At 45.6% G+C, this 16178-nt stretch overlaps 1 protein-coding gene across 3 annotated transcripts in view; it reads right to left on the reverse strand.

Annotated features, from left to right (window-relative positions):
- LOC121269638 (Down syndrome cell adhesion molecule-like protein 1 homolog) overlaps window positions 1-16178 on the reverse strand; it is a 474540-nt gene that overhangs the window by 44921 nt on the left and 413441 nt on the right. For all 3 annotated transcript variants that reach the window (XM_041174392.1, XM_041174393.1, XM_041174394.1), the window contains 2 exons: window positions 15328-15491; window positions 12633-12731 (listed from right to left, as the gene is read on the reverse strand). In XM_041174392.1, coding sequence (XP_041030326.1) covers window positions 12633-12731; window positions 15328-15491 — 263 coding nt within the window. The remainder of the gene's footprint in view (window positions 1-12632; window positions 12732-15327; window positions 15492-16178) is intronic.

Raw genomic sequence — 16178 nt, forward strand, 5'->3', positions numbered from 1 at the left:
GTGTGTAAAGTCAGTCTGTTGTAATCAATAGCTACAACGTACAACAAGAATATCACATCAGGATGACAGTGACAAGCGCAGTCCCATCAACCTTTCATTGTGTTGGTTTGAGAGAAGTGGGCATCATTGCCAGGGCTGCCATTTATGACCCAGTTCTAGTTGCTCTGAGAAAGCAGTGGTAAGTCTTGCCAAGTCCACCTCACTAATAGCTGGTGCCTGAGGTGAGTAAGTAAATGGGACAGTTCTTTGCTTATCCCCATGAATAATAGAAAGTGTTTAGTGAATTCACATTAAAGCAAAACCATAAATCATAACAAACTGAGAAAAAAAATCCTCTTGGCACAAAGTCAGTTAACGCCATAGGCCCATGTTAGACAAGCAACCGTGCCAGTTTTTAATTTTTTAAATTCATTCACGGGATGTGGGCGTCACTTGCTAGGCCAGCATTTATTGCCCAATCCTAGATGCCCTTGAGCAGGTGGTGGTGAGTGGCCTTCTTGAACTGTTGCAGTCCATATGGAGTAGGTACATCCACAGTGCTGTTAGGGAGGGTGTTCCAGGATTTTGACCCAGCGACAGTGAAGGAACGGTGACATATTTCCAAGTCAGGATGGTGAGTGACTTGGAGGGGAACTTCCAGGTGGTGATGTTCCCATGTGCCTGCTGCCCTTGTCCTTCTAGATAGTAGTGGTCGTGGTTTTGGAAGGTGCTGCCTAAGGAGCCTTGGTGAATTCCTGCAGTGCATCTTGTAAATGGTACACAGTTGTTTTCCTGTTTAGTCATTTTCTTTGCTGCCTGTGGGCAACCCTGTAGCAAAACTTCCAGACAATCCTCTGGATTCTCATAACAAAACTTATGAGCATACTTGGTTCAGAAAGATGCACTGAATGGCGTCAGAAAGGGTACTCATGTCCCTAAACAAAACCCAGGGCACACTGTAGAAAATACAAATCAAAACTATTCTAGGGAAGCGGAATCCAGGACTGAATGTTGTGAACGGTGCTATATAAATGCACGTATTTCCTTTTATGGGCACGTCCTTCTCCCCACCCAATTTTCCTGTATTCATTCCATCCAGGAGGGCCAATAGCCCCAAGTGCAGGAATGTCTGAAGCACTAAACACTGCTCTGAAATGGAACTAGACACTTAGCTTTAAGATGGCCCGCTTGGCTTTTCTGCGCTAATTTCCAAACGAGTGGCCTTAATATGTGCAAGTTGACATTTTGCAAAATGTTTTGCTGATGTTCATTAATCCATTTCTGGAGGGGTTGGAGTATTCTGAGCTATGCTAAAAGACCAGAAACCTGATTTTAACACAGGCCAAGATGAACGTGGGACTGGTTGTGGAGAGAACGAAGCTTACTCAGCTCACAGCCCGAGGCCCGGTTCCTTTTAACTCCCAGGCCATGTGTGCATGGAGCAGACCCGAATTCTGCCCCTCACCCCGTGACAATAATATTAAGTTGGTGGGTGGGAATACGGAGAGCATGGCAGTAGGCTGCAGACAGGGATCTGGAGCAATGGCTATTGCCAAGAAGGAGGAGTTGGCATTTGGTGGGGGGTGGGGGGTGGGGTTGGTATGGTGACTGCAGTCAAGGGAGAGAAACGCAGGCCTATGTTTTCTTGCTGAGAGGAATGTTGAAGAAAGAAGCTCCACTTGCCTTTTCAGTCCTCATCAGGGCCTGAGCTCCTTTGCCTTGGCGCTCCTGACGCATTTGGTACCGAGTGCTAATCACGGGAGCCCAGAGTTAAAAAAATAGCCAGGGGCAAATGACTTCAACAAGTGCTGCCTTTTGAATTTTGACCAGGTCATTACCTACCTGGTACAAGGATATTTCTGACCGGCTAAAAAACGCATGTTAATATGCTGAGCAGTACATGTCCAGCAAGGATTGGGTGAGTACCACACTGCCAGAATTTGTCCCATTTTTTATCAGGCACAGGGGACTAAAATTGAGGCTCAATAATCAATGGGCCTTTCCACCAACTCCTCACTCCCATCTTCTTGGTCTAATTGGTGAACATAATTTCCAAAACAATTAACAGGACTCTGCACTTCATTTACAGGATGTAACACAATTTAATTGACTTCACAGACATGAATATTACAAGGCTAATGTAAACAAAGGTTAAGACCTCACTAGAGGCATCTTATTCAAACCTTTGCACAGTTTCTTTCTTCCGAAAGGATAATCATGTGGCAATTTCTTCACTGCAATCAAACATACCATACCATAGCCTGAATAGAGATGAAGACAATTGCTGCATTTTTCTCATGTGCAGTTTTTAATATCAGTAATCCAATTAAGGGAAAAGTTTATCAACAAGGCAAATTTGAAAGAGAAGGGATTTGAGTGATGGGTGTAGGTAATTAATTGTGTGCTCGTAATTAATTGCTGGGATGGTATCACTGCTTCTCTGTCCTTTCTGCTGTGTCTCTGCAGCAGTTTGTTGGCCAGTGTATTAAAAAGGCAGTAATGTTATTACCACACAGGAAATGACTGCTGAATGGGCTTTCTTCTCATTCACCACCAGAGGATTAATAAAGAAAGGCTTGCGCTTTACAAGCCACCTTCCAAGTTGAGTAGTAGTAAAGCCGGTTTGAGCACACCTGCTCTTCCTGCCTGAGGGTCAAGAAATGGATTGGTGATGGCAGGTGGGGAGTGGATCATGACTTCAGTGGGAAGCTTGTGTTTACTGAAGCTGAGAAATGAATTGGAAACCCAAACAGCTGGTGTCCATAAAGCCACGGGAAACACAGAAGCAAGTGGAAAAATGGAATTCTGTTTTATTTGGCTTCATAATTTTAACCTAGCAGGCAGGCAGGATACAGTGGAAACCAGTTTTGCAGTCTCCCTGATAATCCCATCCATTGCCTTTAAGAGAATAAAATCAGACAGAGTTTATCTATTCTTTGATGGGATGTGGATGTTGCTGGCTAGGCCAGCATTTGTTACCTGTCCCCAACTGCCCTTGAACTAAGTGGTTTGCTAGGCCATTTCAAGAAGGGCAGTTAAGAGTCAACTACATTGCTGTCGGTCTTTGGTCACTTTTTAAAAAATATTCATTTAAGGGGTGTGAGAATTGCTGGCTAGGCCAGCATTTATTGCCCATCCCTAGTTGCCCTTGGGAAGGTGGTGGTGAGCTGCCTTCTCGCAGTCCATGTGGTGTAGGTACACCCACATTGTGGTTAGGGAGGGAGTTCCAGAATTTTGACCCAGCGACAGTGAAGGGTCAGTGATATATTTCCAAGTCAGGATGGTGAGTGGCTTGGAGGGGAACTTCCAGGCGGTGATGTTCCCTTATATCTGCCTCCCTTGTCCGTCGAGATGGTAGCAGTCTTTGGTTTGGAAGGTGCTGTCTAAGCAGCCTTGAGATTCTGCGGTGCATCTTGTAGATGGTACACACTGTTGCTACTGTTCATCAGTGGTGGAGGAAGTGAATGTTTGTGGATGGGGTGCCAATCAAGCGGCTGCTTTGTCCTGGATGGTGTCAAGCTTCTTGAATGTTGTGGGAGCTGCACTCATCCAGGCAAGTGGGGAGTATTCCATCACACTCCTGACTTGTGCCTTGTAGATGGTGGACAGGCTTTGGAGAGTCAGGAGGTGAGTTACTCATCGCACAATTCCTGGCCTCTGACCTGCTCCTGTAGCCACAGTATTTATATGGCTAGTCCAGTTCAGTGCCTGGTCAATGGTAACCCTTAGGGTGTTGATAGTGGAGGATTCAGTGGTGGTAATGCCATTGAACATCAAGGGGTGATGGTTAGATTCTCTCTTGTTGGAGATGGTCATTGTCTGGCACTTGTGTGGCATGAATGTTACTTGCCACGTGTCAGCCCAATTCTGGATATTGCCCAGGTCTTGCAGCATTTGGACATGGACAGCTTCAGTATCTTAGGAGTCATGAATGGTGCTTGCCATTGTACAATCATCAGCGAACATCCCCACTTCTGACCTAAAGATGGAAGGAAGGTTATTGATGAAGCAGCTGAAGATGGTTGGGCCAAGGACACTACCCTGAGGAACTCCTGCAGTGATGTGCTGGAACTGAGATGACTGACCTCCAACAACACAACCATCTTCCTTTGTGCTAGGTATGACTCCAATCAGCAGAGTGTTTTTCCCCGATTCCCATTGACTCCAGTTTTGCGAGGGATCCTTGATGCCACACTCGGTCAAATGCTGCCTTGATGTCAAGGGCAGTCACTTTCACCTCAACTTGGGAGTTCAGTTCTTTTGTCCATGTTTGAACCAAGGATGTAATGAGGTCAGAAGCTGAGTGGCCCTTGCGGAACCCAAACTAGCTGTCGGTGAGCAGGTTATTGCTAAGCAAGTGCAGCTTGATAACACTTTTGATGACCCCTTTCATCACTTTACTGATGATCAAGAGTAGACTGATGTGGCAGTAATTGGCCAGATTAGATTTGTCCTTTTTTTTTGTGTACAGGACATACCTGGGCAATTTTCCACATAGCCGGGTAGATGCCAGCATTGTAGCTGTACTGGAACAATTTGACTAGGGGTGCAGCAAGTTCTGGAGCACAAGTCTTCAGTACTATTGCCAGAATATTGTCAGGGCCCATAGCTTTTGCAGTATCCAGTGCCTTCAGCCATTTCTTGATATCACTTGGAGTGAATCGAATTGGCTGAAGACTGGCAGCTGTGATGCATGGGGCTGAATCTTTCCCTCAGCACCCGAATGCGATTGGCAGGCCTGGAAGCAGATGGAAACTCCACTCCTGCCCGAGACTGGCAACCATGCACTGGCCAATTAACAGCTCCCCTAGCGCAAAACTCTCTTACAGAGTCAGCGCTGCCATTGCGGGTAGGGGGAACAGGGTAGGCACCTTGATGGAATCAGCGGGGATGGGGGGGGGGGCGGTGGGGAGGGTGGTTTAAAAGCACAAGAAAGAAGCGAAGTTAGTGATGTGAAATTCTGGGAGAGATTGCGGCGGACCATGGATTTTCAATTTGTCACTCAAAAGTGAAAGACAGGAGGAACGAGGCCAAGGAATAGGGCCATGTCACCCGGAGCTGCAAGCCATGGAAGGTGGCTTGGAAATGCCCGCAGCCGAGCAACCCCTCGTTTCTCTGATGAATGCCCCCTGGACATGCTGGAAAATACTGCTGCCACCTGACTGCCTGCCCCATCTGACCAAGGCGGCTTGGATTGAGATGGCAGCCGGGGGCCGGGGAGGGGGCTCGGTGGGGGGAGTCGTACGAAGGACCTGGATGCGGTAGCAGCAGAGGGTGAATGATCTTCTCCGAGGGTGAGTAATGAAGCCCCTTTTCACCTTGAATGAATGTTTATGTGTGGGCTTGCACTAGGTGGGGCTTGGGCTCATGTCAGCACATCTTCCGGTGCCCTAGGAGACCACCTGGGGCTGGACTGGACATGACAGTCATGTCTGGGAGGGGAAAGTTCTACAATGTGCTAAGCACTTAAATCAGCAATACCGGGGAGGGGGATGCAAACTATTGGCCTATAGAGGGGGAGAGCTCATGAATGCACCCTTGCCCTCGCAGGAGGAGAGGAATCACAATGCCCTGGAGCGATGTGGTACCGGTTGGGAACTGCCAAATCTTGCCTTATTGACTCTGATAGAGGAGCAGGTTTTGAAGCTTTCGTGTGAGCGTAGAGTGATACCCATTGGTCGAGGAGAGGCTGGGGTTTGGTAAGAGGGCAAGAGTGAAGTGGACACAGGTGAGATTGGGGGACGGTCTTAGGAATGGAGGACAACGGGTGAAAGACTGACAGACGGCATCGGGTGAAACAAAAACAGAATTACCTGGAAAAACTCAGCAGGTCTTGCAGCATCAATGGAGAAGAAAAGAGTTGACCTTTCGAGTCCTCATGACCCTTCAACAGAACTGGGTGAATCCAAGGAGAGGGGTGAAATATAAGCTGGTTTAAGGTGGGGGGAGGGTGGGGAGAAGTGAAGGGGGGTGGTGTGGTTGTAGGGACAAGCAAGCAGTGATAGGAGCAGATAATCAAAAGATGTCACAGACAAAAAGAACACAGAGGTGTTGAAGTTGGTGATATTATCTAAACGAATGTGCTAATTAAGAATGGATGGTAGGGTACTCAAGGTACAGCCCTAGTGGGGGTGAGGGGGCATAAAAGATTTAAAAATAATGGAAATAGGTGGGAAAAGAAAAATCTATATAAATTATTGGAAAAACAAAAGGAAGGGGGAAGAAACAGAAAGGGGGTGGGGATGGAGGAGGGAGTTCAAGATCTAAAATTGTTGAATTCAATATTCAGTCCGGAAGGCTGTAAAGTGCCTAGTCAGAAGATGAGATGCTGTTCCTCCAGTTTGCATTGGGCTTCACTGGAACAATGCAGCAAGCCAAGGACAGACATGTGGGCAAGAGAGCAGGGTGGGGTGTTAAAATAGCAAGCGACAGGGAGGTTTGGGTCATTCTTGCGAACAGACCGCAGGTGTTCTGCAAAGCGATCGCCCAGTTTACGTTTGGTCTCTCCAATGTAGAGGAGACCACATTGGGAGCAACGAATGCAGTAGACTAAGTTGGGGAAAATGCAAGTGAAATGCTGCTTCACTTGAAAGGAGTGTTTGGGCCCTTAGACAGTGAGGAGAGAGGAAGTGAAGGGGCAGTTGTTGCATCTTTTGCGTGGGAAGGGGAGATGCCATAATTGTGGGTTGAGGAGTAGGGAGTGATGGAGGAGTGGACCAGGGTGTCCCAGAGGGAACGATCCCTACGGAATGCCGCCAGGGGGGGTGAAGGGAAGATGTGTTTGGTGGTGGCATCATGCTGGAGTTGGCGGAATTGGCAGAGGATGATCCTTTGAATGCGGAGGCTGGTGGGGTGATAAGTGTGGACAAAGGGGACCCTATCATGTTTCTGGGAGGGAGGAGAAGGCGTGAGGGCGGATGCGCGGAAGATGGGCCGGACACGGTTGAGGGCCCTGTCAACGAGCGTGGGTGGAAAACCTCGGTTAAGGAAGAAGGAGGACATGTCAGAGGAACTGTTTTTGAAGGTAGCATCATCAGAATAGATGCGACAGAGGCAAAGGAACTGAGAGAATGGGTTGGAGTCCTTACAGGAAGCGGGGTGTGAGGAGCTGTAGTCGAGGTAGCTGTGGGAGTTGGTAGGCTTGTAATGGATATTGATGGACAGTCTATCACCAGAAATTGAGATAGAGAGGTCAAGGAAGGGAAGGGAAGTGTCAGAGATGGACCATGTGAAAATGATGGAGGGGTGGAGATTGGAAGCAAAATTAATAAATTTTTCCAAGTCCCGACGAGAGCATGAAGCAGCACCGAAGTAATCATCGATGTACCGGAGAAAGAGTTGTGGAAGGGGGCCGGAGTAGGACTGGAACAAGGAATGTTCCACATACCCCATAAAGAGACAGGCATAGCTGGGGCCCATGCGGGTACCCATAGACAGACCTTTTATTTGAAGGAAGTGAGAGGAGTTGAAGGAGAAATTGTTCAGTGTGAGAACAAGTTCAGCCAGACGGAGGAGAGTAGTGGTGGATGGGGATTGTTCGGGCCTCTGTTCAAGGAAGAAGCTCAGGGCCCTCAGACCATCCTGGTGGGGGACGGAGGTGTAGAGGGATTGGACGTCCATGGTGAAGAGGAAGCGGTTGGGGCCAGGGAACTGGAAATTGTTGATGTGACGTAAGGTATCAGAGGAATCATGGATATAGGTGGGAAGGGACTGGACAAGGGGAGAGAGAAGGGAGTCAAGATAACGAGAAATGAGTTCCGTGGGGCAGGAGCAAGCTGACACGATCGGTCTACCGGGACAGTTCTGATTGTGGATTTTGGGTAGGAGGTAGAAGCGGGCCATCTGAGATTGGGCGTCTATCAGGTTGGAAGCTGTGGGAGGAAGATCCCCAGAGGAGATGAGGTCAGTGACAGTCCTGGAAACAATGGCTTGATGTTCAGTGGTGGGGTCATGGTCCAGGGAGAGGTAGGAGGAAGTGTCTGAGAGTTGACGCTCAGCTTCCGCGAGGTAGAGGTCAGTGCGCCAGACAACAGCACCACCCTTGACAGCGGGTTTGATGACAATGTCAGGGTTGGACCTGAGAGAACGGAATGCAGAAAGGTTAAAAAAAAGAGAGGTTAGAGTGGGTGAGAGGAGCAGAGAAATTGAGACGACTCATGTTGCGCCGACAGTTCTCAATGAAAAGATCAAGAGAAGGCAAGAATCCAGAGGGAGGGGTCCAGGTGGAGGGAGAATATTGGAGGTGGGTAAAAGGATCCGTTGAACGGGGAGAGGACTCCTGCCCAAAAAAGTGAGCCCGGAGACAAAGACGGTGGAAGAAGAGTTCACCATCATGCTGAGCCCGAAATTCATTGAGATGAGGGCGTAAGGGTATGAAACTAAGTCCTTTGCTGAGCACTGAATGTTCAGCGTCGGAGAGGGAAAGGTCAGGGGGTATAGTGAATACACGGCCGGGGCTGGGATTGGACGATGGGGTGGGGACGGAGGGACAGGCAGGGGTGGAGGGTCCTAGATGAGTGTTGGTGTCGATGAGTTGTTGGAGCATCGGGTGAAAGACTGACAGACGGCATCAGGTGAAAGACTGACAGATGGCATCCACTAATCTTTTATGTTCTCGCCTTGCCCAATTTCAGAATCCAGCAGAATGCAGCTACTCTGAATCTTAAATGCTCATGGATACTTACACTTGTATCAGAGAAATAACATTCGTGCTCCTACGTCCTTGCTTCTCCATTGCTCCTGAGCCTTATATCCGGCCTGAATGTAGAAAGTGTAAAATGTGCGATTTCTGCCTGCCCGTTTTCCTCCAACTGTTAAAATGCAAGGAATTCTCAAAATTGCCGTGCGTTGGCCCTTTAATTACCTCTATCGGCCCTTGGACTGATGTTGGGCGGGACACAAACATCTGGGCACGTTTGCCCAGTGTGATATCGCAATGACGTCAGGACCTCTCCCAATGTCATCACTCTTCATGTGACGTTGGGAGTGCCAGGCACTTGCTCGGGCAACATAAGTTTCAGGTCATGTAGGCCAGGCAAGTATTTCCTTCACTTAAGGATATTAGTGAACCAGGTAGGTTTTTAACAACAATTGATGATAGCTGTCATGGTCACCATGACAGACTAACTTTATATTCCAGATTTATTAATTGAACTTAAATTCCACCAGCTGCTTTGGTGGGGTTTGAACCCATGTCCCCAGAGCATTAGCATAGATTACCGGTCCAGTGACAATACCACTATGCCAATGTCTCCCCCACCCCAGAGTATAAAACTAACACTGCATCCAAGTTCCCTGTCAAGTGGGTTAAAAAAAGCTTGCATTTATATAGCGCGTTTCCCTACCATCTCAAGTGTTTTACAATCAATGAAGTTCCTTTTTTGCATGTAGGAAGAATGACAGCCAAAATGCACAGTGCAAACGCCCACAAACAGCAGTGTGATAATAACCAGGTAACCTGTTTTAGTGATGTTGATTGAGGGATAAATATTGGCCGGGACACTGGGGAGAACACCCCTGCTCTTCTTCCAAATAGTGACAGGGAATTGGTTACATCCACTCAAGCAGGCACATGGGGCCTCGGTTTAACGTCTCACTTGAAAGACCGCACCTCTGATAATGCAGTGCTCCTTCAATACTGCACTGGAGTGTTAGCCCTCAAGTCCTGAAGTGGGATTTGAACCTGGAGCTTTGTGTGTTAAGTTAAAATTGCTCCCATATGTGTGCCCACTGAGAATGGGAACGTGAAAAGACACTGCAATCAAGCTTGAGCTCGATAGTAATCCCTTTAAGTCAGTTGAACGCTAAAGGAGTTTTTTTTAAATCTGCATTGTGAATCATGTCCCCACCTAATTTTATTCTGTTTGGTCTCTGAGCAGACATTTTGAGTTGAGGAGCCAGGCTTCATTCAAGCAAAAATATACTTGGTGATTTACTCAGTTGTGCACATGACCAACAACCACTGTTACACTTAGTTGACACTTACTCAACTCCAAGGAGCCCCATGAATAGTTGGGAAGTATTTTATTTGAATGGGCTACCCAAACTTCCAGTTGACTTGCAACTATTAGGGAGATAGAGCAGGGCATTCAGCTGCTGTAGTTGGTAAGACTCTAAGAACAAAAGAAAACTATATATAAAGGCTATTTGTAAAATTGTAGTTAGCATTGAGAATCTGAACTACAAAGCTTATTTTAGTATCTCCTGGAAATATAATGTGTCATTTTATTGTTAGTTATTTAATTGTTCAATTAATTTCCTTCTTAATCAGTCTGAAACTAAATCTGGTGGTGTGATTGTTTACCACAATCTTTACCTGTCTAAGAGATGAGAATGATCCTGTGGAAAACAAGATAGGTTCAGTCATTAAACGGAATTCGAAGTAAAGGTTTTCTGTTCATGATGTCCACATGTCAGGACCAACAAAGAGTTCAGAACTCACTTGAAGTATTATAGCTGAAATATTTAGGCTTAAAAAGGGCAGAAATAACATGAAATCCTTGACAGGTACCTTATCACGTAGAACATAAAGAACCAGTGATCTACCTGCTAAAAGATTTATAAAACTCCCCTCCTCCCACCACATTTTTTCCTCCTTCCTCGTCCAAAGGATTTGAAAGCATTTCTCCTTTAAGACCCTCATGTACAACCATCTGCAGCCTCTGAGTAAAGCCTGAATAGTGTACGAGAGCTGCATTGAAAATTTCCAGAGATCGCGATTAGGTCACTGCACATGTAAATCACCTTCTGAGCAATATTCTTGCCAGCGAATGGGTCTGTAGATTTCCCAAACGCAAGATTAGAGCAAGTAAAATCATTTTGTTACAGATTATATCGACACAGAACGTGTAATTCCAGAATAATTCTTCTTCCATTTGGGCTTACAATTGCTAAATAAAACGGAATTGTAACAACCAAGAAGAAATCACAGCAGGCTTGCAGTAACCTGGCTTTATGTGCGGAAATGAGATGATAAGACAGAGGGCAGTGATAACACTTACTGATATTTTCAAGATTATGAAAGGGAGTGGCATCGCAGAGGATTCACCATGGCAAAGAGTTCAAGTAGCAGGCCGTACGAGTTAGAAAAGAAGTCAGGCAGAATTTTCACCGGCTGGTATAAGTCAACTCAAAGGATAACCGGATGGGGTTTTAGGGAGAGAGAAGGATTTGAGGGATAAGGTGAGAAAATGGGCAGGTGGGGTGGATCTATTAAAAAGGCTTGCTGGGTCTAATGGCCTTTTACTGAATAAAAATCTTCATGATCTTATTTATCCGGTTACAAGGAAAGCTGTTATGTAATTGCATACAGTGCCCACTCCTGCCTCTAAACCGGGAAGCCCCAGGCTCAAGTCCCACTGTTGGACTTGTTGGCCACGGAAGGAGGGGGTCACATGGGCTCAGAGTAGGTCATTAATCATCCTGCTAAATCCTTCCAACAATCCACACCTTTCTCAAAGGGTGAAAAATGTGAAGAAATGCAAAAAAATATGTGCACAATGTTAACCATCTCAGCTCTTGTGAACAATGTGTATTTAGCAAAACTAAAATCAAAACTCAATGAATAAAGAAATTCCCTGTCAAAGATATGAAGGGCTGAATTTTTCGGCTTGTGACAAGGTAAGAAGTGGGGCAGGACTTCCTTTATATCCCCTCTCATCTTCCTGGGTCAGGGGTCATTGACTTATAACCTTGCATTTTAACCTTGGGTGGGCTACCACCACCAAGATGGCATCTGCTGCTGCAATCGCCAGAGAGATGGGTGGTTCTTTAAATGGGCAAAACAGCCCTTAAAGAGGAGAATGGCCATGAACAAGGCTTTTAGAAGGGGAGACTCTGGAGTGTTGAACTGGAGGGTGAGGAGGCCTTCACTGTCTCCGAATGCAGATATTAGGGCTATTATCACTACCACCACCCTGGTCCTATTGCCACCTTCTAGTGGATGGTAGTGTTGAGCAGCAGGAAATTGGGCCTCATAAGAGGAAAATAAGGCTCACTGTTTGGGCTCACACATGAGTATTTATTACTGGGCTGCTCGCACCTGTGGAACTCAACTCCAGAAACAATCAGAGAAAAGTAGTGAAATAAAACCAGAATGAAGTGTTACAAAGGAAGATTACACCACCTCATCATTGCTCCTCATCCTTTATCTGGAACTACTCAGTGCATACTAAATGGAAGAAGCTATGACAGGCTGTGTCTTTAACACCATTCTTGGAAATGTCTCTACTTCACACACAAGGAGCTGCATGGCACTTCAGTGACTGCTATCACATGGGCAAACGAGGCAACCATTTTGTACAGAGCATGATCCCACAAACAGCAATGAAATGAAAGACTAGTAATCTCGTAGGAATGATTCTCAGGTCCCTGAGAGGAATCCATGCTCTTGTTTTTTTGATACGCCCCTTTTAATGTCCATCTGAACTAGCCAGTCCCTTGGTTTAATGTTTCTTCAGAATCGTGGCTTGATTCAGAAGGGAGAGTGCACTCAACCAAGCTGAGCTAACACTCATGAAGAACAAAACCTACCAGTGCAGTTCCAATCATATATATATATATATATATATATATATATAAAAAACGGGTCGATGTTTCAAAATACAGTTGCGGAGCGAATGGTAATAAGGCATGGGACGAATAGCTCCACCTACCTCTGATGGAGCTGCCACCATTGTCACCAGGAATCCAAGCCAAGGTAATGGTGGAGGATGAGGTTCTAGACACTGTCAGACGAGGTTGGTCAGGTGGCACTAGGAAAGGGCAAATGAATAGTCGATGAAATAATAGAATCACATTCTCCAAAATTACTATTTAAAGCAAATTTAACTGGTAGCGCAGCGAGTTAATTAACAGTCCTTTCATTTATACATCATTTGTTTTCATCCAAACCAGATTTACAGGTTGGAAGTTGGTCACCTGGACATAAGCATCCTATATGAAATGGGCTTAAGCAGTTCCAAGAAGTCTTGGATTCTCAGCAAAAACATTTGGAGGCCATGGAGAGGTTGCAGAGGAGATTTGCTGGATTGGTACCAGGGATAAAGGACTTTGGTTATGTGGAGAAACCAGGGAAGCTGGTTTGTTCTCTTCAGAGCAGAAATGATTCAGTGATTTACTAAAGGCGTTCAAAATTATGAGGGGGTTTTGATACAGCAAATAGGGAACAGTGGTGTCCACTGGCAGGAGGGTTGGCAATCAAGCACACAGATTTAAGGTATAGATGAAAGTGCTATGGTCTGGAACACACTGCCTGAAAAGGTAGGAAAGCAGATTCAATTGTAACTCTCAAGAGGAATTGGATAAATACTTGAAGGGGAAATAGTTGGAGGACTATGGGGCACAGGGAGGGGCGTGGGACTAATTGGATAGCTCTTTCACTGGATAGCTCTTTTAAAGAGTCGGCACAGGTACAACGGGCTGAATGGCCTCCATCTATGCTGCAATTACATTGATACTTAAGTCAATCCTCCATCATCGGACAAAACTTCAAAAGTATATCTCAATGGGAATTCGTCCTTGTGGACTAAAGGGAAGATGCTTTTATAACAAATCAAACGTGCCCAATTGTACTTTTATATGTGTTACACCTTGTATGATGATCAAACATCACTTGTCCAATTCTTCCTCACACACGTAGAAATACATAGAATTTAAAGCACAGGCCATTCAGCCCAACAGGTTTGTGCTGGTATTTATCTCCCACCCTATTTCATTGAATTCTGTCAGCATAAACTTCTATTTTAATTCCTCATGTACATATCCAGCTTCCTCTTAAACACACCCATGTTATCTGCCTCAAATACTTCAAGTGGTACCGAGTTCCGCAGTCTCACCATGGTCCGGGTAAAGAAGTTCCTTTTATATTCCTTAATGGATTTATTATTGATACCTGTTATAGAGTTGATTTTCCAGGCAACTTTTCTTGGTGGACACATTTAACTTTATTTACAAGACAGCAGCAGCAACTACATGTGTGCATCAAACTCCATAACTAAAGAAGAACTCTCCCCCAGAGGTTCCCCGTGCTGCTAACTCATTGGTTTACACAGATCACGTGATCTTACAACACCAGAATATTCTTAAAGCTACAGTCCCACATTTCTCAAAACTTATAATTACTACACTATCTCACACTTATGACTCTTAATTTAGGGCAGATAAAGATTAGATTGTAAACTGAACTCCTTGATTGTGTTAAAATTACACAGCATAACTGTCTAACAGCAATGCTGCTGGGGCAAGCAGGAGAAAAAAAAATCATCTAATATTCTTGCTCCTGATCACAGTCTGGTGACCCTTCCTGAGAAGTTCAAGTGTTTGGATGTCTGGTAGAGGCAGACTCAGGCTTGACTGCCACAATTTCCATGATGGCACAGTATAAAAACTCTCACTATAGAGCTGTGCACATGCAACGTGTGCAGACTACCAAAAGTATTAAACCTGAATACCCTTGGAACCATAGCCAGCAAGGGGAAGGTTTTGGAGTAAAGCTTGTGGAAAGGTATTTTAAAATGGAAAAAAGTTGTACAAGTTACTAAATCAAAGCTGTCACACAATGCTGAGATCCAAATTAATGGGTAAACCAATTGAGCTTTACATGGGGAGATCCCTGAAGCATTGTCACCTTGAACCAACACAACTGGTTATCTATTAATCCCTGTGTGATGGGTAGTATTATAAGATGATTAAAGCACAGGAGACCATTCAGTCTGTCATGCCTGTGCTGGCTCTTTGTAAGAGTTACACAGCTAGTCACACTCCCAAGCCTTTTCCCCATAACCCTGCAATTTTTTTCCCTTGAGATAACTATCCATTTCCCTTGTGAAAGCCATGATTGAATCCGCCTTCACCACACTCTCAGGCAGCGCATCCAAATCCTAACCACTTGCTGCTTAAATCGGAGTCCTCTGGTTCTTGAACGTTGGGTCAACGGAAACAGTTTCTTCTCTATCTATTCTGTCCATGCCCCTCAAGTTATAACGTCCAGCATGGAGTCTCTGATGATGAGCTATGAACCCCTTTAATGGCACCTTTAATGTAGACAATGTCCAAGGTGCTTTGCAGGTGAGGGAGAAAGAAATAAACAGAAGTAGCTAAGAGGGGGAAAGAAGAGGCTCGGAGGGGTGACCAAAAGCTTGGCCAAGAGAGATGAGTCTTGAGAAGGTTTTAAAGGTGAAGAGAGAAAGGAAGAAGTGGAGAAGTTTAGAGAGGCATTTCCAGGGAGTGTGGCTTCGCATGCCTGGAGACTCTGCCACCAATAGTTAGGCAAAGGGATGACAGGGAAAAAATACAGTGTCAGAGAAATGAGCAGCTTAACCATGAGGTCGCAGGCAAACCCACTCCTACCTTGCACCAGAAGATTGACTATAATTGTATCGAAGCCCCAGGTGTTTGTGGCTGTGCAAGTATAATACCCAGAATCCTCCGCTCTAACTGAACGAAGAAACAGCGACCCATTGTTGAAGATCATTCTGTGGCCATCAACTTGCACTGGGATAGCAGAGTCCTCACTGCAAATAACACATTATTGTTAATCACTACACAAGGTTGCATTAACATTCTAATTTGCTTCTTTCCAATTAGGGTTTCTTACCACAAGGCCACAATTCTTGATTGTCTGCTCCAACATCACTTTAACAGCTTTTCTAAAGTACAGATTATGTTCTGTTGTGCACCGTGTAAATATTTTACTTTTTCACCCCTTTTAGACCCAGGGTTGCCGACTCTGGTTGCCCATACTCCTGGAGGTTTCATTGCATGACCTCTTGCCTCCAATCACCCTGACCTCAAGCTTGTGCCATTGGTTGTTCAACTTGTCCCTCTTTGCGATGTCCCACCTTCCCATGTTAATTCAAAAAACTCCTGGTTACCCAGTTGGGTGACTCTTGAGTCTCAGGGTGGGAATTTTCAGCCCCGCCTGCTGCCAGGATCGTCCGGTCCCGCCGAAAGTCAGTGGACTTTTGGCTGGGCCACCGAATCTCCTGTGGCAGGCCTTAACACAACAGGGCTGGAAAATCCCAGCCTCAGTCCAACAGCCGTTTAACCCTCATCTCCAATAATCTCAAAATGAAAAAGTGATGATGTTGCAAGAAAAGAAATACAGAAAATCAGGTCTTTTTTTTAAATTTTAATGCCCTGATGATTTTTCTCCCTGCTTGGCCTGAAGACTAATCTTCAATTCCCGCAGACTCCAGATC

The sequence above is a fragment of the Carcharodon carcharias genome, chromosome 25 (assembly GCF_017639515.1).
Source record: "Carcharodon carcharias isolate sCarCar2 chromosome 25, sCarCar2.pri, whole genome shotgun sequence".
NCBI classification, from domain to species: domain Eukaryota; kingdom Metazoa; phylum Chordata; class Chondrichthyes; order Lamniformes; family Lamnidae; genus Carcharodon; species Carcharodon carcharias.